Source organism: Zingiber officinale, chromosome 4B, assembly GCF_018446385.1.
Source record: "Zingiber officinale cultivar Zhangliang chromosome 4B, Zo_v1.1, whole genome shotgun sequence".
Taxonomy (NCBI): Eukaryota; Viridiplantae; Streptophyta; class Magnoliopsida; order Zingiberales; family Zingiberaceae; genus Zingiber; species Zingiber officinale.
Genome location: NC_055993.1, coordinates 95,984,550 through 96,008,222, shown reverse-complemented (window position 1 = coordinate 96,008,222; position 23,673 = coordinate 95,984,550). Strand labels below are relative to the sequence as shown.

General features: G+C 44.6%; 3 protein-coding genes across 3 annotated transcripts; all 3 read left to right on the top strand.

Annotated features, from left to right (window-relative positions):
• Positions 1 to 477: 477 nt before the first annotated feature.
• Positions 478 to 2,036, top strand: LOC121977748 (WRKY transcription factor 71-like). Its single transcript, XM_042530181.1, has 3 exons — positions 478 to 1,110; positions 1,186 to 1,329; positions 1,451 to 2,036. The coding sequence occupies exons 1-3, from the start codon at positions 698 to 700 to the stop codon at positions 1,815 to 1,817; spliced, it is 924 nt and encodes a 307-aa protein (XP_042386115.1). The 5' UTR covers positions 478 to 697; the 3' UTR covers positions 1,818 to 2,036.
• Positions 2,037 to 3,601: 1,565 nt separating this feature from the next.
• On the top strand, positions 3,602 to 8,055 carry LOC121975604 (cytochrome P450 72A397-like). Its single transcript, XM_042527347.1, has 5 exons — positions 3,602 to 3,931; positions 4,026 to 4,246; positions 4,338 to 4,582; positions 7,014 to 7,398; positions 7,472 to 8,055. Exons 1-5 carry the CDS (start codon positions 3,655 to 3,657, stop codon positions 7,913 to 7,915), a joined length of 1,572 nt encoding a protein of 523 aa, XP_042383281.1. The 5' UTR covers positions 3,602 to 3,654; the 3' UTR covers positions 7,916 to 8,055.
• A 1,234-nt stretch (positions 8,056 to 9,289) lies between these two features.
• Positions 9,290 to 11,196, top strand: LOC121978418 (cytochrome P450 72A15-like). The gene is made up of 5 exons (XM_042530765.1): positions 9,290 to 9,558; positions 9,655 to 9,884; positions 9,975 to 10,216; positions 10,322 to 10,700; positions 10,774 to 11,196. The coding sequence occupies exons 1-5, from the start codon at positions 9,321 to 9,323 to the stop codon at positions 11,194 to 11,196; spliced, it is 1,512 nt and encodes a 503-aa protein (XP_042386699.1). The 5' UTR covers positions 9,290 to 9,320.
• Positions 11,197 to 23,673: the final 12,477 nt, after the last annotated feature.

Sequence of the window (23,673 nt, the reverse complement as noted above, 5' to 3'; positions counted from 1 at the left end):
AATCATAGTTAAATTATACATTCAATTACAAATACTTCGTAAAAGTTTCTAAGATCTTAATTAACATTGAGGCAAACACAATGTGAACCGAGGCCGGTCACCGGCCTGCCGGCCCGACATATTCTGTCGGGCGAATCACATGCCGACCCATGACCGACATTTAACGCGGTCTCGCATCTCGAACCGCTGCCGTTCACACCGCCGTCCGATCACACCCCCATTCCCGCTTTATTCCGAACCGACGGTCAATGAAGCGCCAATATCGTCGAACGACGGCTACGTCGTCTCCTCGTAGGGGACCACGCTGGGGAGTGGGGACGGATCCGCGCCGCAGTCACGTGCCGCGCCGCGGTCAAACGCCGGTGCTTTCCCTCGCTGGCACGCGTCTGTCGAACCGCCAATAATCAGTGCGCTTGTTCTCTCCCAGCGATTGGAGATGGCCGGTTGCTCGCTCTTAGATCGCGGCGGATTACTTCCACACTCGGTTCTTAGTAATTTCTTTTTAGAAATAATTAAAATAAGGGGGAAAAAAAGAAGCATAAAGAGGTTACTTACACACGACACGGAGAAGACTCGAGTCCTTTCTGTTCTAGCTCCTTCAATCCATCTCCCATCTTTGCACCAGCGTAGAGATCGGCAGCCACACTCGATCTATCGATCTCCGTGCACAAATTGTGCTAATTTTTCTCAGATCGCGATGGCCGAAGGGGATCATCGAGAGTGGGAGAACCGCCACTTCCTGTTCCACGACGAGCTGTCGGCGCTCATCTACCAGAATCCAGCTGACGGCGGCGCCGCCAGTCTGGATCATAGTTTCTCATCGCCTCTCGCGAGCTTTGCAGATTGTCGTAGCGATTACAGAGACTCTGGTGCTGAAAATGCTGGTGAGTATTTATATAACTCTGCTGCGCCGGTCATCGTTTCCGGCGACGGAGGATGTGTGACGACGCCGTACTCGTCGACTTCTTCTTCTTCGACCGAGGTGGCTGGAGAGGAAGACGGAGAGCGATGCAAGCAGCAGCAGGAAGCTGGGAAGGAAGAGGAAGGGGAGGTGGAGAAGCTATCAGTGATCAGTGCAGGGGACGCAGAGAGTGACATGTCGAAGAACGCGTGAGTGGTGCATCATGCCTTAAACTTTATTTTACAGGCATCTATATTAAGAAATATTACTCTTAATTAACACAGGAACAAAGGCAAGAAGAAAAAAGAGAAGAGGCAAAGGGAAGCTCGTTATGCATTTGTCACAAAAAGTGAGGTTGATCATTTAGACGACGGCTATCGTTGGAGGAAATATGGCCAGAAAGCAGTCAAGAACAGCCCTTTCCCGAGGTAATTAATTAATTAATTAGCTGATTACTGATCCAATCTGCTGCAAACATATATATCATCGATCGCTAGCTAGCTAGCTGCTTACATGCATAGATCAATCTATGTTACATTATTTATGCAGGAGCTACTATCGTTGCACGAACCAGAAGTGTCCAGTGAAGAAGAGAGTGGAGAGGAGCCATCAAGATCCCACAATTGTGATAACGACTTATGAGGGGAAACACACTCATCAGTTCCCAGCAACCCTCAGAGGGGGCGCACACCTGTTTTCTCCTCCTCTTCCTCCTCCGGCGCCCACGCCGGCGGTGACGACGACAAGCTTCTTGGCGACGCACCAAGTGTCTCAGCTCGACAGTCAGTCGTCACTGCTGCAGGCTACGAGCACAAACCCTAGTTTGTATCTGACAAACCTACCACCTTCTCTGCAGCACACTGACTACGGTCTACTCCAAGATATACTTCCTCATTCCTTCTTCCAGGGCATATAGGTAGAATTTCTAGCTAGTCGGATAGGTATAACTCAATCTATGAACTCTAATTTTGTTGCACATTGCATCTCCAATTAATCCTTGTAATATTTTGAGATCGATCGATGTTATATATATACATATATATATTGAAATATCACTGATATTTCTAATTCAATCAAAATTGTACCGTGGATGTGTGTATGTGCAACTCCTTCAATTTTATTATTTGTTATAGTATGATATGTCGGGTAAAACTTACCAATCAGCTGTTGTCAAAAATACTCGTAAGAGCAGTAGTACTGACGCGACAATTGAAAGCAAAACTGTCAATTTAAATTGGATCGTCGAATTTGCCTGCTTCGCTAAATAATTTAAGCGAGTTGGATTAATAATAGAGATGGGTACAAGAGGCCGATCCACTTGGGCTCGCGACGTGCATGAATCAGCTTGCGACAGACTTAGATTGGTTCAAGATTGAGAAAATACTAAAACAGTCACTTATGCACCATGAACGGTCATTACAATGCTTTAGCACTTCTCTCATATTTATGAGAACTGAATTGAGAGCTCACTTGCTGCTCTTTTACAATGCATTGATACAATTGGGATTTGAGGGCTACTAGATTTGTTTATAACCATATTCACGGTAAGCTGTTTTAATTTGATAGTTTTTTTTTTTTTTTTTTTGAGTAATAGGTGTTAAGTTCATTTTACTTCATGAATTGAATATGTTTTTCTTGGTTGGATAAGTAACTCACAAGCCAATCCAAGCTTGCCATAAGTCTTTTTTTAACTCTGTTTAATCCGCATAGGGCTGTAAATAAGTCAAGCCGAGTTTTGGGGTATTCAAGCTTGTTTGATAAGGTAACCGAGCCGAGCCAAACTTAAAATGAACCAAGCTTTTAAAATGATTATTCAAACTTTGCTTGGTTTATTTTTTATGAGCTTCAACTTGTTTTAAGCTTGGCTTGAGCTTGATTTGTTTAGATGTTATCGAGCTCTCAATTCAAATTTAGCTTGAGCTCGGTTCAAGCTTGGTTTGTTTAGATGTTATTGAGCTCTCAATTCAAGTTTGTTTAATTGTTTGATTGATTATTGAACTTGATAATTTAAACTTATTTGTTTGTTTTATTTTATTTTAATATTTATTTAGCATATTGAAAAGAGTTTTATTAATGATATGGCTCGTGAACATTGTTCACGAACATTATTCACGAACATTAACGAGTTGAACATATATGTGTTCAAGTTTGTTTGTTTAGTTTAACGAGCTGTTCAAACTTGTTTATTTAATTAATCTTATGTATATTGAACGAACATAAATAAGTTTTTATCAAATCGAACATCAAACTTGTTCACGAACGTTTGATCCATTTACAATCAAAATTCACAACTTATTTTTAGTTGGATTATGTTCGAAATTTACTAATTCGTCGAGATGATGGTCGGTTCATCCCGTCTCACTCTATTAAATGGCTGACCCACCATGTGTATCCGGTTTGTTCCGTCATGGGTCGGCACAGCCCTGATTGAAAGAAAAAGAGAGAGAGAGATGAAGAATTTGGTAGGTACTGGGTCGTAGTGGGCCTAACGCAGCCCGATATAAAATGTTTCTAATTCAAGGTCTTGCATCTTCTTCTTCTTCTAGAAGGCAGCGCCAATGTCTGTCTTATAATTAATTATTCGACGACACGCTTCATGCAGCATATAACTCCAAGATGTGTGACGTAATCGATGAGGTCACCCATCTGCACTCCATCGCGATCAGGAGGCGTATCAGCTCTTCGCAGTTATAAAGCATCTAGACATCATCTCCTTAGACTCTTGGATTGGGGGCAGATTTAGGGCGTTGGGAATGACGGTTCTGTGGAGCTTGGCATGGGGCGCGGCCACGGTTCTGCTCGTCGTTTGGATCGTCCGGACGTTGAACTGGGCGTGGCGGGAGCCCCGGCGGCTTGAGCGCGCACTCCGAGCGCAGGGCCTCGACGGTAGCCCCTACCGCTTCCCCTTCGGCGACGTCAAGGAAAACAACCGGCTCCTCCAAGAGGTGCGCGCCAAGCCCATGCCCTTGCACTCCCACGACATCATCCCTCGCCTCCTTCCTGTCTTCCATCGCCACTATCGCCAATACGGCAAGCTCCGCGTCTTTCTTTGATTACTACGTTGTGCTTGCTCAAAAATTGAGTCTTGATGGATGGGCTTAGTGTTGTTCATGCGATTACACAGGTAAAATATCATTTAATTGGGTTGGACCTATGCCCCGAGTGAACGTTATGGACCCCGATCTGATCAAAGAGGTGCTTTCTTCCAAGTTTCGTGAATTCGAAAGGCCGAGCACGAACCCATTTGGGAAGTATTTCATCAAAGGACTTGCTTCCTATGACGGGGATAAGTGGTTCAAGCACAGAAAAATTCTAAACCCTGCTTTCAACTTGGGGAAGTTGAAGGTTATCATATTTGCTTGTTGCTTGATTCTCATTTTCTTGCTTCCTATGGAAGATGACGTTTTTATGTGCACCTTTTCCTTGTTATATGCAGGGTATGTTGCCCGCATTTTTCGCGTGTGCCAGTGAAATGGTGAGCAGATGGGAAAGAAAGCTGGGTTCCGAGGGGTGGTGTGAGATAGATGCTTTTCCTGAGTTCCATAGCCTCACTGTGGATGCCATTTCTCGAGCAGCTTTTGGTAGCAGCTATGAACTGGGAAAACGGATTCACCAGTTGCAAACAGAGCAGGGTGAACTCCTAGTCCAGGTTTCTCAAAATCTGTTCATCCCGGGATACAGGTCATTTTTCTTCTTTTTCTAATCCACTTTCAACTGAGTTTATTTAGCTGAAAGACTGTGGTGTCTGATGTATTGGATCGGTTCAAGCACAACCCATCACTATGAGATATTATTAGGTGATTATAGATCTCCTCACCACCTCTTCATTGACTAAGCTTCTGCTAGATGCTATCTTAGCCTTGAGAAATGCATCACATTCACATGAGTTATTTTACAGTTTTTTCATGGTCATTGCTGGTTATCATTGTATATAACATGCCACAACTTGCCTAAATGAATAACTGACTTAATATTCCCTTCAACTCAACCATTTAGACAAGATCCTTTAGCTTAAGTTAATAGTAATAGACATCTCAGTCTGTAAACTTCATTTGCTAGTTTATTACTTATAATGTGATACTAAATTAGAGGGTCACAATTGACTCCATTTATACCTAAGGCTCAAATTCCAAATTATAAGTACATGGTCATCTCTAGTCAACTATAAGTAATGCTCACAAAAGAAAAATCTCAATCATTGTTTAGATCTCTGAACTCATGTGAATCTAATTTCCTAATGATGAGATTTTTAATGTCAAATAACAGATCTGTGGTGGGGTTCTTAGTAATCTCATGCTTGCCTTTTTTTTTTGTAAATATTAATTTACCCTTTATAATTTAATCTTTTATTGTTTTACGGTAATTTACCAAATATCCTACTTATACCAAAGGGCGCATCATTACTTTTGAATTTACCAAAGAGCTCACTTATTTTCTAACCTCCATTCAATCCATTTCATTACAGTCGTTATCTCTGAAACCATCAATTAACCGAGCAGTCAATTGGAAGTGAGGTCAGTCATTTGGAACTGACTCTAGTTGATTAGTTGGCATCAAACATTTTGGTCAAAAGTGCTTGATGGTTTCAATTGAGAACTTTTGCACTCTTGAAATTCCCGGAGCCTATCTATGTTTTTTTTTCCTTTCAAATTTTAAACCTTATAATTCTGTCAAATGGGTATTGTTTCACTCTTGGGTCCTTTAAGTTTGTTCTTGATCATTTTTTTTTTAAAGATTCTGAGTGTGTTATGATCATCAAACACTTTTTGCTTATTTTCTTTTATACTAGTAGAGGTCTGGAATATGTGTCAAATGCACATTTACATTCTCGGGGTCCTTGAGTTTGCTTATATTTTTTTCTTGATTTTGAGACTTATAAGGTTGTCAAACACTTTTTGCCAAGGGTACTAGACAACTATGTTAGTCAATTGGAAGTGATGCCAGTTGACTTGGTTGCTGTCAAACACTTTTGGTCAAAAATTTGATGACCCTTTGTTCATATATTTTTCCTAGATTTTTATCCTATTGGTCGTCAATTACTTTTAAATAATAAGTCCAATGAAGCAAGTTTGATGGAGTGTGACATTTGGGAAAATAAGTGTCCCCTTTGATAAATTTCAAATTGTGGTGCTTCCTTTTGCTATTTTAAAACTTTAGGTACATCATTTGGTAAATAATCGCTGATTTTATGTTTAAATATTGGTAGCACATTATTTAAGTCTATGTATTAATCCCATAAATATCTGATTCATAAGTTTAGTTTCTTCTATTAGCTTGGGAGTCACTTTTTATTCAAGGAATATGAATATGTAAATGCTTTCAACTAGTGTGGATGAAAAAGACCCCAGCCTGAAATGAAAATCAATTGATGTAAGTCGGAATGATTATGCTAACTGACTCTTTTTGCTATGAACATAAAGTCATTTTCCTTCATTGGTCTTGTAAAAAATGATCCAGAATGATTCTGCTCTCCAACTCTTATTTGCTAGCACCATAAAGTCATCTTCCTTCACTGAAGATAATCCTCACAATGGCTCTGAAATTTGAATTCTTCTAACTGGGTCATCCTCGAGCCACATGAAGCAAACAAATTCTGCAATTGATTACATATCACAAACCCATCAGGCCACCTCATTAACCAAAACTACTCCAGACTCACACAACCTGCCTCCAATGTAATCCTAGAATAGCAGAAGTCTCTTGCTTTCAGAAGTCCTCTCTGTAGGTGTGACTATCTGTTTATCTACCACAGCATACATCCAGTCACTGTGATTTTGGTAAGAAAACACTCAACATCCAAACCCAATGCAAGGAGATTAGTTAGCCAAATCCACCACCTCCGGCATAACAAAGCAAGATTGGACACTTGACAATTCAACAGCCCTAAATCACCTTGAGACTTTGGTCATCAGATGCAATTCCATGAAACCAAATGGCAAAATCTAGAACATTTTGCAACTGGTCCAGTTGTTTAGTTACCCAATGTACTTAGGACATACAATGATGCCAGATAAAGAGCAAATATGCTCAATTTACTACTGTGGTTTAGCGTCGGTATAAAGCAACTAAATTTTCTGAAGTGACTGACTAATGTCTACCTTATTGTGTGCAGCTTTCTTCCAACTAGAAAGAAGAATAGAATAATAGCAATCGATAGAGAGATCCGTGAAATTCTGGGAGGCATAATAAAGAACAGAGAAGAAGAAATGAAACTGGGTAAACCACACAATGGCGACATGCTGGGATTGCTGATGGAATCCAACATGAAGTACTATCAAGAACAAGGGAACAAGAATGCTGGGATGACCAAGGATGAAGTGATGGAAGAGTGCAAGTTATTCTACTTCGCAGGGCAGGAGACGACCTCTGTTTTGCTGACATGGACAATGGTCATGCTGAGCATGTATCCTAGCTGGCAGGTTCGAGCTAGAGAAGAAGTCCTTCGGGTATTTGGTGAGAAGACACCAGATTTTGATGGATTGGGCCAACTTAAAATTGTGAGTATCCCAAATTTGCGCACATAGCAAATGGAGCCCTTCAAATTAACGTCTGCTGTAATTGATGCTACAGGTGACAATGATTCTCTATGAGGTTCTCAGGCTGTACCCCCCTGCTATATTCGTGCACAGGTACACGACCAAGGCAACAAAACTCGGAGATATAACGTGCCCACCAGGCGTAATTATCGCACTGTTATTCATCTTCGCTCAGCACGACCCATACATATGGGGTGACGACTCCAAAGAGTTCAACCCGGATCGATTCAAAGACGGCATTTCAAAAGCATCGAATGACAATTATGCCTTCCTTGCCTTCGGTGGTGGCCCTCGAATCTGCATCGGGCAAAACTTTTCGATGCTGGAAGCCAAGTTGGCACTGTGTATGGTCCTACAACGCTTCACTTTTGAGCTCTCGCCATCGTATGTTCATGCGCCCAAGACTCTCATCACTCTGCAACCTCAACATGGTGCTCAAATAAAGCTGCGTGGTATTTCTACGAGTCCCCACGGATAGTCGAGTTGGTGGTAGATTGTCACATTAAGTAATGCTGCATAGGCTTTGAATATGTCACTTTGTGGAAGAATAAAATAAGAATATTTTATCTTGTAGATACAAGGAAAACAAGATAACAAAAATGAGAAATTAAAGACCTACTGATTGCAACCTCGGATTTATCTCTACGCAAATTCGACAAAACCAATGAGCTTCTGAAAGCTTCTCCCCAAGACGCCACAATCTGTCACATAAGTGCCGTGGTCATACTTCCAATTTCGACGGCGACCGGGTAAATCATTAGAGCCCGATGCAGCGAGATAAGAATCGCCTTCGCTCCCAAAGAATTGGTTGCTCAAGGGAGTGCAGACATGGCGACGCTGTGGAGCATGGGATGAAAGCGATGGCGCTGCACTCTGCGTGGTGGACGCCCCGGCGGCTGCATTGACTTTGTATCAGTCAACTTTCAGACGGCTCTGCAACCTCAGTGTCCCCTAAACTTTGAATCAATCAAGGGAGCCCATAGGTACAACGTACGGTGGGACGTATGAGGTTGGATCTCGTAGAAATTCAATCTGAACCTCTCTTTATATTAGTGCGATCGGTTCTAGGGGCCACTGAGATGGCAGATCCATCTTTTCTTAATAAATAATAGGATTTACTATAATTTTGAACTAGTGTAAAATGTTTGTTGGATGCCTCATAATTTATGTGTATATGGTTGTATTTTTTTAAAAATAAATTTCAGTTATTGAACGTTAAGAAAACAAAATATATTGGTTTCACAGATGAGCCTTACTGCCCTACCCCATATCCATTCTTTCTAGAAGGCAAAGAGGCCGCACAGCATATCCATTCTTTCTAGAAGGCAAAGAGCTGCTTCCAGAAGGCGAAGAGCCCCACCGCAAATACAGATGGTGGAAAATAATATCGAATGCTTACCATGCGTCGTATCGAATTGCTCCAATAATTGTTCTAATTATATACTTGTATACCATATCTATAACTATTGCAATTATATTATTGAATGCCACTATCATAAGTATTAAATTTTTTTTCGCCTCAACACGGACTGGAACAGCTGGTTAATACGGTGGTGTTGCCATAGAATATATTTTATAATTTTTCATAATTACATGTCATATTTAGAATTACTGTCTAGACCTTTTAAACAATTTATACAACTATGACTAACGATCCAATGACAAAATTAAAGTAATTATTTTGTCTCTGTATTTCAGTCTTCTTCTCTGACAAAAAGGCAAGTGATGGGGCATGTTTAAAAATCTATATATTCACCGCCAGCCATCGATTCGTCGTTCAGGACTCCAATCTATTCGATCCTCCCTTGAAAATTTGTCTGTCACAGTTAACTGCCGGTGCACAAATGGCCTTGCTGGTGTTTTACGGTGGCGTCGCTGCGCTGATGCTGGCGGCTTGGGCCGCAATTCGGATGCTGAACTGGGTGCTGTGGCAGCCGCGGCGGCTCGAGCGCATTCTTCGATCGCAGGGCCTCAAGGGCACCATCTACCGTCCCATTAGAGGCGACCTCAAGGACATCGCGCGGTTCGATGCCGAGGCTTGTTCCAAGCCCATGCCATCCCTCTCCCACGATATCATCCCTCGCGCTTCCAACTTCTTAAGCCGCAAGGCAGAGACCTACGGTTGGCAGAAATTAACTTCTTTTTTCCCTCTTCAGTTACGTTGGTGTAAAAACGTAACTGGAATTTTTAATGCAAAAGTTGGGATTTTTGATGCAGGAAAGGAGAACAAGGTGACTTTCCACTGGATGGGACCGCTTCCAAGAGTGCTGATCACGGATCCGGATCAAACGAGGGAGATTTTGGCCAACAAGACCGGCGAGATCGAGAAGGGGGAGTTCAACTACATGATAAGATATCTTGTTCGAGGCGTGGTGCAACTTGACGGCGAGAAATGGGCCAAACACCGCAAGATCTTGAACCCAGCTTTCCATTTAGAGAAGTTGAAGGTTATTACTGATGATCCATGGCTTCAATCCAGTCATTTTTATATATCGACTTGATTTATAGTGTGCCCGTCGTCGTCTACACGTTTGCAGAGGATGTTGCCTGCTTTCTCTTCTTGTTGCGATGAGCTGGTTGACCGATGGGAGATGATGGCAGGGACGACAGGGAAAGAGGTAGATGTTTTTGTTGACCTCCAGAGCTTGGCCGGAGATGTCATTTCGCGGACTGCTTTTGGCAGCAACTTTAAGGAAGGAAGGAAAATTTTCGAGCTTCAGGATGAGCAAGCTCATATCGTCGTCGGTGCTCTGTTAAAATCACATATCCCAGGTTACAAGTGAGCACCGATTACAGTAACAACGTGATTTCTTTTGATTCAGAATCAATTAATGATGTATTTACTGATTGATAATTATCATCCATGCAATGGGTATATATACAGGTATCTGCCCACTAAAACAAACACTAGAGTGAAAGCGATCGATAAAGAGGTGCGAGAAATTCTTCTGCGCCTCATCCGCAAGAGAGAGGAGAGCATGAGATCGGGTGACGCAAAGAACGACGACGTTCTGGGCTTGTTGCTGGAGTCTAATCTGCAACACCGCCGAGAGTACGGCGACGTCGGGTTGACCACCGACGAGATGATAGACGAATGCAAGCTGTTCTACTTCGCAGGCCAAGAGACGACGTCGGCGCTAATGACATGGACGATGGTGGTGCTGAGCATGCATCAAGATTGGCAAGAACGAGCACGGCAGGAGGTTCTGCAAGTTTTCGGAAAAGAGAAGCCAACTTATGATGGATTGAGCCAATTGAAGACCGTGAGACGCGACATTAAATTTCCCAATTACCTAAATTACAAAATCAATGACTGAAATGGAGTTAACATGGCAGGTGACTATGATTCTCTACGAGGTGCTGCGGCTGTACCCGCCGGTGCTGGGGGTTCAGCGGCAGGTGTTGAAGAGCCTGAAGATTGGGGACGTGGTCTACCCGCCCGGCGCCATGCTCGTCTTGTCCGTGGTCCAGATGCACCACGACCCTGACTACTGGGGCAAAGACGTGCTGGAGTTCAATCCGGAGAGATTCGCGGAAGGCGTGTCCAAGGCGTCAGAGAAGAACGCGTTCTTCCCCTTCAGCGGCGGCCACCGGATCTGCATCGGCCAGAACTTCGCTTTGATCGAGGCCAAGTTGGCGTTGTGCTTGATCCTTCGACGCTTCTCGTTCGACCTCTCGCCGGCGTACATTCACGCACCGCACACTGTTATAACCTTGAAGCCTCAGCATGGCGCTCCGATCATTTTGCACCGTCTTTGAATAGATCATATGCTCTTTTTCTTTGATTCGGTATGAGTGCGCAAATTTAAGTTACTTTCTTTTTCAGCCAAATTGATTGTTAGGCATTGTACAATCAAATTTATCAAATTTGTTACCTCTCCTAGCAATAAAATCAATCTACAAAAAGTCCAGATTCCGTGTTTTCTAATTCATCATGGCCTATGGACAAGGTGCCCATATACTTTTTAAAAAATTCACAAGTTAATTCTCAGATAAGATGTATTGTAAGATATTTTACTTTAGTGATATTACAAACATAGGATATGAAACTGTTAGGCCGCATGTTATAAACACTTTTAAATTTATTCAAATGGTCCTTGATAAAATCGAATAGATCATCTTTAGCCTAAATGAAAGACTCATACATGCTGAAAAAATGTCGATTCGAAATAATATCAGATGATTGATTCTTAAATGGAATGAATATTTTAAAAGTTATTCTTAATTACTATCATGAATAAACAAAGTAAGGAGATGGTAACTGATACAGTGTATAATTTGGGGGGGGGGGGGGTCCGATAGAGTGGGGTAGGAAAAAGTCAAGAGAATGTGACAGACAGAAGTGAAGGTGATGTGGCAGGCAGAAGTCAAGAGGATGTGGTAGTCAGAAGTCAAGGTGATGTGGTAGTCAAAAGTCAAGGTGATGTGGCAGTCAGAGGTCAAAGAGACGTGACAATCAACAAGTATAGAAAGAGGAAGTAGGGCTAGGTGATGACGTCAGCAACTTAATTCCTGGGTGGGTTCTCATGGATCAAGACTCCAGATCTGAGATACCTTGGTCTAAGACCGGGTAGACGGTCGGGGTGATACCTGACCTGGATCCGAATGGTTCAGCTTTCACGTCCTGGTTGTATCTAGGAAGAGTTATCTTGGAAGAAACTCCCGGTCGGCCAGCTTTCGATCAGTCCTTGGACGATCTTTCCACATTGTCCGACTCCCGAGGTTTAGGCCAGATGTTATACCTGACTGATCATCCCGAGCTACTCTATTTCATACCCGGTCGGGATAGGAGATGCTACAGGACAATAGGATCAAGGAATCGTAACCGACTGTCAGAGAATAACTGCTGCGTGTCAGGGAATATTCCAATGGTCTGCAGTCACCTACGAAAGGAACCTTCCTTCAGTCTACAGGAGGATGTCACGTGTCCTCCAACACCCCACAAGTCCTGACATCCGACATTCTCTGGCACCAGTCAGGCACTAGAAGGTGCGCACTGTCATATAAAAAGGGGAGGTCCTCTCCCTTTCGCAGGTATGCTCTCTCGCACATTCACACTTATCTTCTACTTTCCTTCTTCTTCGTACATTGTTTTTCTGGGAAAAAAGTACCTAATTTGAGCGTCGGAGGGCCTACTTCGAGGACTTTTTTTTCCTGATTTTTGGCCTCTAACGCCCATGTGCTTGTCTGAGTGCGCGCAGAGTTTAGGTACCACCAACTCAGTCATCATCGTCCTTCAGCACCACGTGGGAGTCCATCTTTGGAAGCGTATACGAGAAAGGTGTCTCAGTCGTCCCTCCGTCAATGTCTGAAACAGCTCACCTGTCCTTCATCTGACTCAGATTTCGGACAGGATCAATTTGGCGCCGTCTGTGGGAATCTCTTCACCTGTTCTAGAGCGTGAAGATGGAGAAGACTGGATGAATCAACGTTACCATGACGACAGGGGAGTATGAGCTGTTCAAGGAAGCTAAGAGACGAGCGACTTTCAAAAAACAGACCATAGCCTTGCGACCATACAAGATGCCAATAGTTTCTAAGGACCCAATTCATGTCTCAGATAGAGGGTCGAAGAGGAAACAACTCGAGGAGTTCCCCCCGACTTTCTATTGGGAAGCTGGCCCAAACTATTATTACAAGGGCTCGGACTGTTATAACAAAAAAGAGCAACCACATGCCTCTATGACGGAAAGCTCCCTGCCTAGGGACTCAAAGAAGGGGAAGGCTATAGTCCTTCGGGAGGAGCCCCGGGGGGAACCTGATGAGCAAGCACCCTTCTCTTCAAGGGTACTAGAGGAGAAACTACCGAAGGGTACAAGCCCCCGGCTATTGGAGAGTACAATGGCAGTAAGGATCTGGAAGACCATCTCCTCAAGTTCCGAAACGCGGCATTGTTACATCAATACAGCGATGTTATTAAATGCCGAGTGTTTCTGAATACTCTATCTGACTCGGCACAGAAATGGTTTGATGGATTACTGAACGGGTCCATCACTTGTTTCCATCATTTTAAAACTGTCTTCCTGCGTCACTTCGCTAGAAGCAGGAAGTACCAGAAGATAGATCACTATCTCTTCGCACTCAAGCAAGGGTTAGCTAAGCCCTTGAGGAGCTACATCAAGCGCTTCAACTAGGTGGCTCAGGAAGCCCCATCTGCCACCTCGAAAATACTGATGAGCACCTTTTCTCATGGACTAGTGAAAGGGGAGTTCTTCCAAGATCTCATCCGAGATCCCATGAAGAACTTCGACGAGATGCTTGGGAAGGCAACCAGCTATATCAATGTGGAAGAGGCTCAAGCTGCTCGACACAAAGCAGACAAGGCATCTACCCCCCACCAACAAGCTTGAGAAGAGGCCACCCCAACCACCAGCTTAGCCTCTTCCTTGCGCCCGGGATGCCCGACCGCCCTTCACTCCTGGTCAGGATCCCAGTCCGGCTCCACGTGTGGCAGCTATCTAAGCCCCAAGGCCTAGACCATGGGGGTCGCGCTACTACACTTACCATCGATCCCACACTCATGCCACAAGTGATTGCTTCAAGTTCGCCCGAGACTCTCGGCGCGCAACTGAGCTGGGCCTGCCTCCACCTGAGGTCGTGCCCAGGGCTCAGCAGAGGATGCTGGCCATCCAACAAGCTCGGGCAGGTCAGCCTGGTAGACCCCAACTTGACAATGCGGGATAAGGAAATCAGCACCCCGGTCACAACCCGGAGCCCGGGGAAGCCCGGGAAGAAGAGAATAGGGAAACGTGGCCATCCGCGAGATTTGCATGATCTCCGGGAGGCCCACAGATGGAGACTCTGCTAGGGCTCAAAATTCTCATGAGCAGCGTCTGGAGATACACGCTGTCGGATGCAGCCGAGAGCAAGCTGCAGGGCCCATCATCAGTTTTGGGTCCCAAGACCTGGAGGGTCGGAGCTCCCACACGATGATGCCCTGATAATCATGGTCATCATCTCCAATAGTTGTGTGGCCAGAGTTTTCGTGGATATCGGAAGCTCCATCAACGTGCTATTCAAGAGTGCGTTCGAAAGCATGCAGATCGACGCCAGTGAACTCCAGCCCGTGGCTAATTCATTATATGGCTTCACCGACAATGAAATATGACTCATGGGCCAGATCAAGCTAGCCATATCTTTGGATAGCGAGCCCTTGATGAGGATGCGGAGGAGCACCTCCATAGTGGTGGATTCATCGTTCTCATATAACGTCATCTTAGGAAGACCAACACTGCACAAATTCCGGGCAGCAGTCTTCACTTTTCATCAGAAGATCAAATTCCCTGTGGGAGACCAGGTCGGGAAAGTCAGAGGTGAGTAATTAGTCTCTGGCAGGTGTTACATTGACATGGTGAAGGTGGAAGCTTGGAAGGCTCAACGAACTTAGGATGGTGTGATCCACGTCATTCAAGAAGAGCCTCTGCCCACAACAGAGGAGCCCATTCCAGGGGAGGAGGTCCAACTCTATCCTAATCACCCAGAGAGCCTAACCCACAAATCAAGCGACCTGCCTATCGAAGTCAAGACGGACCTAGTCCATTGTTTGACTTGCAATAGGGACGTCTTCGCTTGGTCCCCCGAAGAGTTACCCGGTGTCAAGCCCGAGGTGGCTGAGCACAAATTGCACCTTCTGGCTGATTCTCGACCGGTCAAGTAGAAGAAAAGGAACTTCTCGGCTGACCAAAATAAGATCATCCGAACTGAGGTGGATCAGCTCAGGAATGCAAGTTATATTAGAGAGGTACAATTCTCGTCCTGGTCCTCTAATGTGGTCTTGGTAGCTAAACCCAACAATAAGTGGAGAGTCTGCATCGACTTCTAAGATCTCAATTGCGCTAGCCCCAAGGATTGCTACCCGCTGCCCAAGATTGATCAAATGGTGGACTCGACCTCAGGATGTAAAAGGATTTGAATGCTTGACGCTTATCAAGGATACCACCAGATTCCTTTGGTGTAGGAAGATCAAGAGAAGGTTAGTTTCATTACAATAGATGGTATCTTCTGTTATACCGTCATGTCTTTTAGATTAAGAAATATCAGAGCTACATATCAAAGGATGATGGATAAGATCTTCTGGAAGCAAGTAGGGCGGAATGTAGACGTCTATGCAGATGACATCCTCATCAAATCCACCTTGGTCGTAAATTTGATTGCTGACATCGAAGAAACCCTGCAGCACACTACGACAGTATGGGCTGAAGTTGAATCCATTAAAGTGCTTGTTTGGAATTTGAGGGGGAAAGTTCTTGGGATATCTCGTTATTGAGCGAGGGATTAAAGCTAATCCAGAGAAGGTCCGGGTACTTCGAGATATGAAGGTGCCTCAGAGTCTGAAGGATGCTCAGAAGTTGGTAGGACGAATAACTGCACTGTCCTGATTCATATCCCAGTCTATGAATAAGGCCCTGCCCTTCTTCAAAGTGTTGGTTGCTATCCAAAATATCGTACTGGTTCCCCTGTACAAAAATTTTGTACAAGTCCTGAACCTTTCCTAACAACCTATTATGTTCTTTAGAAATTAAATTTGGAATTGCAAACAGAACTTAACATTATTGATTCGAAATTCAACTTATCTGTTCTTAAAGGTTTAGACTTGGATCGCAAACGATGCTTAACATTATTGATCCAAATCACCCATGTCACAAATTCAATTAAATATTAATTTCAGAGATCGACTTCTAGGTTAAACATGGCGAGGCACTAGGCCTTCTTGGGTATGGGAGCATCCACCACTTCCTAGACAAAGCCTTTCAATGAAATTCAATATTTAATTTCCTTATAGTAACCCTAGGTTTAACTATTAAGAACAATCAAATCACAAGAACGAAAAACAAAAGAAACACAAAATCCAATCGTAAATTTGAAACCTAGAATCGTAAGCCTCTTGTGTTTGATATTTCAAAATCCATACAAAGAAAATTAGTATGATGCGGAATAAAACTACTAGTTATACCTTTCTTTGTAAGCAACAACCTCTTGATCTTTTATTGTATTCCTCTTCTTTTCTTGGATGTCGTGTGGGTGATGATCTACCAAGAAGAAAACCAGCAAAGCCTTCCTTGCTTCCAAGTTTCGGCCACCACCACGATGCTCCAAGGGATGCTAGAAAACAATGTCTCCTTCCTCTACTTCTTCACCTCCAAGCTACCGGCCACCAAGTGCTCCACAAAGGAAGATGCCACCAGCCACAATGAAGAAGAGAAAGAGAAGAGGTAGGGCCGGCCACCAAGGATGGAGGAGAGGAACAATAGAATAGGTTGTGTGTCTCATGAAGACACCCTCTCTCCCTCTTTTATATTCCTTAGTGAATCCAAAAAAAGAAAGTTTTATAACAAAAATAAAACTTCCTTTAATTACTCTATATTGGCCGACCACCTCTTGTAAAACCAAACAAGGAAAGATTTTAAACAAAAATTAAAATCTCTCTTTTATAAATCCCTTTTGTGGTTGGCTATAAAAGGAACGCTTTATAAATTAAAATCTCTCTCTTTTAAATCCTTTTATGGATATTTATAAAAGATAAGAGATAAAAATAAAACTCCTTTTATATCAAGGTTACAAGAAGGAAAGTTTTGTCAAAAAATTAAAATCTTTCTTTCACATTATAGATAACTACAAATAAAGAAAGATATCTAATCTCACTTTTAATTCTTTGTAGAAAATCTATAAAAGGAAAGATTTTAAAATTTAAAACTCTCTTTTAAAACCATGTGGATGAAAACATAAAAGGAAAGATTTTATCAAAATTTTATTTTTAATAAAATCCCTCTTCCCTTTTCACACTTGGCCGACCCCTTGTTTGGGCACCAAGCAAGTCTTGGCCGACCCTAGCTCAAGCACCAAGCTTGGCTTGGCCAGCCCCTTGCTTGGACTCCAAGCAAGGATAGGGGCCGACCCCTAGCTTGGGCTAAGAGGCTAAACTTTGGGTGGATATAAGGCTATATATATGAGGCTACAATAGGGACCGAGAGGAGGAATTGGTTATGATCTCCAAATGAACTTGAGCTTTCCGTGTTCGCCCCGAACACCCAACTCAAGTTCATCAATAATAACTCATACCACTAAAGAGCTATTATTGAACTACCACACCAATCCCAAATTACATTTTGGGCTCCTTCTTATCATGAGTGTGTTAATCTCCCTGTGTTTAAGATATAGAATGCCACTAATTAAATGAGTTACTGACAACTCACTTAATTAATATCTAGCTCCAAGAGTAGTACCACTCAACCTTATCGTCATGTCAGACTAAGTCCACCTGCAGGGTTTACATGACAATTCTTATGAGCTCCTTTTAGGGACATTATTAACCTAAATTCCTAGGACACAGTTTCCTTCTATAATCAACAACACACACTATAAATAATATCATTTCCCAACTTATCGGGCCTCTTGATTTAATGAGCTAAATCTCATCCATTGATAAGTCAAAAAAATAAATACTAAGTACAAATGTTTGTTATTATATCGGGATTAAGAGCACACACTTCCATAATAATAAAGGTCTTGTTCTTTTATATAGTCAGTATAAAAAGAAACTATCTCAAATGGTCCTGCTTAATACACTCAGAGTGTACTAGTGTAATTTTATAGTCAAGATAAACTAATACCAAATTACACTATGACTACTCCAATGGTTTGTTCCTATCCATCTTAGTCGTGAGCAACTGTTTATAATTTATAAAGAACTGATAACATGATCTTCTGTGTGTGACACCCCATACCATGTTATCTACAATATAAATTAATTGAACAACTACACTTAGCATATAAATGTAGACATTTGACCAATGTGATTCTTTATTTCAAAATAAATGTTTACAAAAGACTAGGCTTTTAGTATACACTCTAACAATCTCCCACTTATACTAAAAGACTATGCTGTCAAAAACACTGCCATACATCTGATTCCCATTCCTTTAACATGCTGATCAAAAGATTTCGCCGGAAAAGCCTTAGTGAAAGGATATGCCAGGTTATCTGCTGATGCAATCTTGGCGACAACAACTTCTCCTCGTTATACGATGTCTCGTATCAGGTAGTACTTGCGCTCTATGTGTTTACTCGCCTTATGAGCTTGTGATTCCTTCGAGTTTGCTACTGTATCGCTATTATCACAATAAATTGTGATGATTTTGGGTAAATCAGGAATCACATCTACGCCCATTAGGAAATTCCTAAGCCATACAGCTTCTTTGGCTGCCTCGGAGGCTACCACATACTCAGCTTCCATGGTTGAGTCTAAAACACATTTATGCTTAACACTCCTTCATGCAATGGCTCCACCTCCTAAAGTAAACACATAGCCTGATGTAGACTTACTATTGTCCCTATTTGATTGGAAGTCAGAATCCGTGTAAGCCACAGGGAGCAAACCATCTGCTTGGTAAACTAGCATATAATCTCTAGTCCTTCTAAAGTACTTCAATATATGCTTTACCGCAGTCCAATGTCCTTGTCCAGGGTTACTTTGATATTTGCTAACCATGCCCACAACAAAATAGATATCCGGTCTCGTACACAGTATAACGTACATTAGGCTTCCGACAGCCGAAGCATAAGGAACTGCCTTCATGCCCTCTATCTTCTTTGATGTCTTCGGAGACATCTCTTTAGATAAAACTACTCCATGCCTAAAAGGTAGAAAACCTTTCTTTGAGTCTTGCATGCTAAAACGAGCAAGGATTGTATCGATATACGAAGCTTGGGACAAGCACTGTAACGCCCACCCTTCTTGTGCCCAGAAGGGACGGCGTTACCAATGCTACATACATACATGCATATGCATATGGGGTCATGGCAGTGGAAAAAAAATTTTCATTTCATTTAATCATATGCATGTTAACAACATAATATGGAGAACAATATCATCTTGTAACGTATTAGACATGTGAACAAGCTAGCGTCCATAACTTGACTTGATATCTACTACTTGATACATGATGCATGCTTGTTTAACTAGAGCATAAAGTGTACTAAATAAGAAGGAACTAACATGGATATTATTCTCTAGAGTTCATGATAACTAACAAGGTTTCATGCAACAGGAGAAAGTATAAGTTCACATGCAAAAATTTAACACATATATAAGTCTTGAAAACATAAACAGATCACTTCCACCATGCCACTGCCACACACACACTTGCCCTTCTTGCTGCTCCCTTTAATTTAGCCATTCTTTACCCTTTTCTGTAGTACAAGGAAAATAAACTATAAGCACATAGGCTTAGTAAGATCCCTTTCGTACTCACAAAACCATGAATCATAACATGAAAAAAACATAGAAACATGAATAATAAATGATCCTGTCCGAACGCTGAATCGATGGACGCTGGGCACGTGGCGTTCTCCGAACCGATGACGTGGATCTCTGACCCGCCTTATGGAGCTCCGGTGAACCTGCAAGGAAGTCGGGCCGGGAAGGGGTTCCCGGCGACGACCCTCCGACGCTCAAGTTAGGCAAGAGAAAACTATGAAGTGGCTTCCAATATCAGAGATCGTGTACTTACGGCAAAGTGTGAGGACTCTTATATAGAGCTGTGAGGAGGCTTATGCACACATACCGAGGCATACACGTGTCCCCTTACCATACCTCAGTATGGGCTTGCCAGAGGAGCTTGCTTGACACCATACTGCTACAGTCCGAGCACCTCTCTGATGGGACGGCAGAACCTTCTGTCTTAAGATTCTGCGTATGGCTTGGTCGTCGAACATACTCATTGTCAGAAGAAGTTCCTCGATGTCCCCATGTCCTTTTGTCCCTTCTCTCCCCGCGCCGAGCATCCAGCCGCTCAGCAGCCCCATCACGTCGGACCGGACGCAAGTACTAGTATGCTCGGGAGATTCCCGGTCATGTGCTCGGTTGAGACTGTTCATGGTACTACTGCCGTATGCCTCGGCCGAGCGGGCCACCCGCTCGGCCCGGCGACCTTGTCCACCATGAGCGTCGGAAACCCGACTCCCCGCCGAGTTATCTTTGATTCTGTTCTGACCCGTTCGGCCGGTTGACCCGACCCTTACCCGATCAGCCGAACCTCATCTTGCCCTTAGACTTTTGACCTCTACGTGTCATTGACTTCCCTCAAAGGGGGTCCCCTATCTGTACCGCCGGATCACTTGCCTCCCCTTTAAGTCTAGTCGAAGGAGGCGATTAGTCAGACTGACTGGACCGTTAGTTGCGCCGAGCGGCGTCTCCGTGAAACTATCTTCCGCTCGACCCTCACGTGAGCAGCTACGGCGTTCAGTTAACGACAATATTCCTCGGATCTCTTCGGAATTTGCGCCAATCTTCGACATTAAGGCCAGGCACGCGCTCTGTGCCTTGTTAAGGCGCTTATTAAATGCTCTCCCATGGTGGAATGCCACGTGGCATTGCTGCCGTCATCGTACGGCGGCGGCGCCGCGGGTGACGAGACCGAGGTGGTTTGAAATGGACGGCGCGATGCGTGCTCCGGTTCTCGCGACCTGCAATCGACGGCTGAGGCCGCTCAGGCTTAACCCTATAAAGCTTTCACCTTCTCCTCCTCCTCGCCGCATTTCTGCTCTCGCGTGCCCAGTAGCTGCCTTCGGCGTTTCAGTGCTCCGGTGATCTCGTTGCTACTTCTTCCGGCGACTCCGTGTTCTCCGTCGATCTCTGTTCTTCTCTGTAAGGCTCTTCCTCTTTTCTATCTTTAGTTCTCTTTGTGTTTCTTTCCCTAGTTTTGGTCCTCTGGGAGCTGTCTCGCTTGCCATCTTCTTTCTTCTATCCTCTGCCTTTCTTCGCCTTCTTTTTGATTTCGTCCATTCGGACAATGGCTAGTTCCTCTCAGCCTCAAGACCAAGCCCTCGGCCCATGGTATACTACCATGGAGTCGCGCTTCGATCGGTGCGACGCCGATATTCTGATGGACTCTTTTGAAATCCCCTCTGATTTTGAAATTATCCTACCCTCCCCCTCCGCTCGGCCACACAAGCCGCCGCACGGAGCTTTCTGTGTTTTCCGCGACCAGTTCGTAGCCGGTCTGCGCTTTCCCATCCATCCCTTCATCGTTGAAGTTTGCAATTTTTTCGGCATTCCGCTCGGAAGCCTAGTCCCCAACACTTTCTGCCTTCTGTGCGGCGTTGTCGTCCTGTTCAAAATTCACAATATTCCCCTCCGACCGGAGGTCTTCTACTATTTCTACTACCCTAAACAGTCCGAGCTGGGCACTTACATGTTCCAGGCTCGGCCCGGTTTAGTTTTCTTTAATAAACTGCCCTCTTCCAATAAACATTGGAAAGAGTTCTACTTCTACCTTCGTATGCCCGAGCGGGCCCCCTTCCGAACCCAGTGGCAGGTCGGACCACCAATCTCACCAGAGCTCAAAAGGTTCAAGACCCAGCCGGACTATCTTCATGCCGCCAACATGCTATCCGGTCTGAAGTTTGACATCACTAAGTTCCTGCCTGAAGGGGTGATGTACATATTCGGCCTGAGTCCGATCAGGACCCCCCTCCCGAGCGGCTTCGGTAAGAATTTTACTTGTACATTTGTCTTGATTGCTAACTGATTTTCTCCTTTTTTCTTTGCAGCGGACATCGTCATGGAGTCCGTGATGGCCGACATTTTGAAAAGGAAAGCGGCGGCGCTCGAGGCCGCGGCTGCCAAAGAAATGGAGACGCTTGGCATTGAGCCGGTCGGATCGCATGAAGGAGAGAGCGATACGCATGCGGGGGAGTCAGCCGCTCAGGCTTCTCTCCCGGAGCCAGCGGCTGGCGCAACTGCTAGTCAAGAGCCTTCCATCCGGGAGGAAGGCTCGGCTCAGGAGGAAGAGCGCCCCCTCCGACAAAAGAGGCACTACACGGAGACATCACTCCGCTCGGCTACTTCTGCGGTCCATCCGGCCGAGCGGGCCAACGCCGATTCTCGCGGCAAAGCGCCGGAGGTGGAGGCGATCTCGTCTGATCGGACGCCATCCCAACTGGATGCGTCTGCGGACCCCCTCGAGGCCGTTCCGATCAGCGCCCTTCCGCCCGCTCCCCGCCAAGTCCAACGTTCGGCGATTTTGTCTCAATTTTCTGCGCCGGCCTCCGATCCTTCCCCGGCTTCCGCCCAGACGACTCCCGGTCGGCACTGTACCATCCGGGTCTCCTTGCATCTCCCCACCGAAGAGATGATGCCTGAATCTGATCGGCCAACCGCGCCCGAGCACCTGATCACAATGAAGGGGCCCCTAGCCGAAATGTGGGCCGACGCTCGGGCACGCGTCGCTATGATTCCGCTCAGCAACCTGGCTAATAGCCACATGCAGCAGGACACCGGGGTAAGTGCATTTTCTTCCAAAGTTTTTTATGCATTCTTTCCGATCGTCCATTAACAATTTTTGTTTATGCCAGAGATGGGTGGAGGAGATTGCCGTGTGCAACCGTCTGGCCATGGTGGACGAAGAATTAAAAAGGCTGAAGGGTCCGAGCGACCCGTCCGGCTCCCAAGGTCCATCATATGCCGAGCTGCAGAAAGAGCTCAAAAGGGTCCAAGACTTGTTGGCGACTGAGCAGAAGAAGACGGCCGACCAGGCTCACACTTTGGCCGAACTCGATCGCTGGAACAAATCACTGGATCGCAAAATAAGCCTGGCTACCGAGCGGAAGAAAACGGCTATCTCCGATCTGGAGAAGAAGAATGTCGAGGCTCGGGGCCTGGAGCATCGGGTTAAGGAGTTGATGGATCAGTTGGCCGGCGAGAAGGCGGCCCGATCGGACGAAGTGAAGAAGCTCGAGGCTGCTTTGCAAGAACATCAGGCAGCCACCGATGCTTCCCGAGTGGCCCTCAAAGAATACCAAGATGCTGAGCCAGACTGGGTCGCCTCCTTGAGGCTGAATTACATCTGTTCGGTCGAATTCTCCAAAAAAGTATGCGAGCGGATGTATACTGCTTTTGAGCTCGCTATGACGGCCACCACAACTTATTTGAAGTCCAAGGGGCTACTCTCCGATTCCGACATCATCCCAGCTCAAGACCAGGCGACACTCCTCAGCACCATCCCGAAGGATCTTTAGGATTATCTGGAATAGAAGTATATATGTAATTCGGCCACTCGGCACAAGACTATCTTTTTTTGTAATTCGGCCGCTCGACCTTAATTTCTCTAATGCTATCCTTTTGCTTATCTATTTTCTTGCTTTTTCTTTTGCTAATCAATACGAGTGCTGTCCGCTCGGCTCGCCAACTACCGCCGTTCATTTCATGTTCCTTCACTTCTCCTCGTTATTCGCCTC

What these genes read in the sequence shown, in the direction of transcription:
- LOC121975604 (XM_042527347.1), top strand. Translation starts at nt 3,655, where the DNA reads ATGACGGTTCTGTGGAGCTTGGCATGGGGCGCGGCCACGGTTCTGCTC. An exon ending in TCGCCACTATCGCCAATACG is followed by an intron (nt 3,932 to 4,025) that starts GCAAGCTCCGCG and finishes GCGATTACACAG; the next exon opens with GTAAAATATCATTTAATTGG. An exon ending in GATTGGGCCAACTTAAAATT is followed by an intron (nt 7,399 to 7,471) that starts GTGAGTATCCCA and finishes TTGATGCTACAG; the next exon opens with GTGACAATGATTCTCTATGA.
- LOC121977748 (XM_042530181.1), top strand. Translation starts at nt 698, where the DNA reads ATGGCCGAAGGGGATCATCGAGAGTGGGAGAACCGCCACTTCCTGTTC. An exon ending in AGTGACATGTCGAAGAACGC is followed by an intron (nt 1,111 to 1,185) that starts GTGAGTGGTGCA and finishes TAATTAACACAG; the next exon opens with GAACAAAGGCAAGAAGAAAA. An exon ending in AAGAACAGCCCTTTCCCGAG is followed by an intron (nt 1,330 to 1,450) that starts GTAATTAATTAA and finishes TTATTTATGCAG; the next exon opens with GAGCTACTATCGTTGCACGA.
- LOC121978418 (XM_042530765.1), top strand. Translation starts at nt 9,321, where the DNA reads ATGCTGGCGGCTTGGGCCGCAATTCGGATGCTGAACTGGGTGCTGTGG. An exon ending in TCACATATCCCAGGTTACAA is followed by an intron (nt 10,217 to 10,321) that starts GTGAGCACCGAT and finishes GTATATATACAG; the next exon opens with GTATCTGCCCACTAAAACAA. An exon ending in GATTGAGCCAATTGAAGACC is followed by an intron (nt 10,701 to 10,773) that starts GTGAGACGCGAC and finishes TTAACATGGCAG; the next exon opens with GTGACTATGATTCTCTACGA.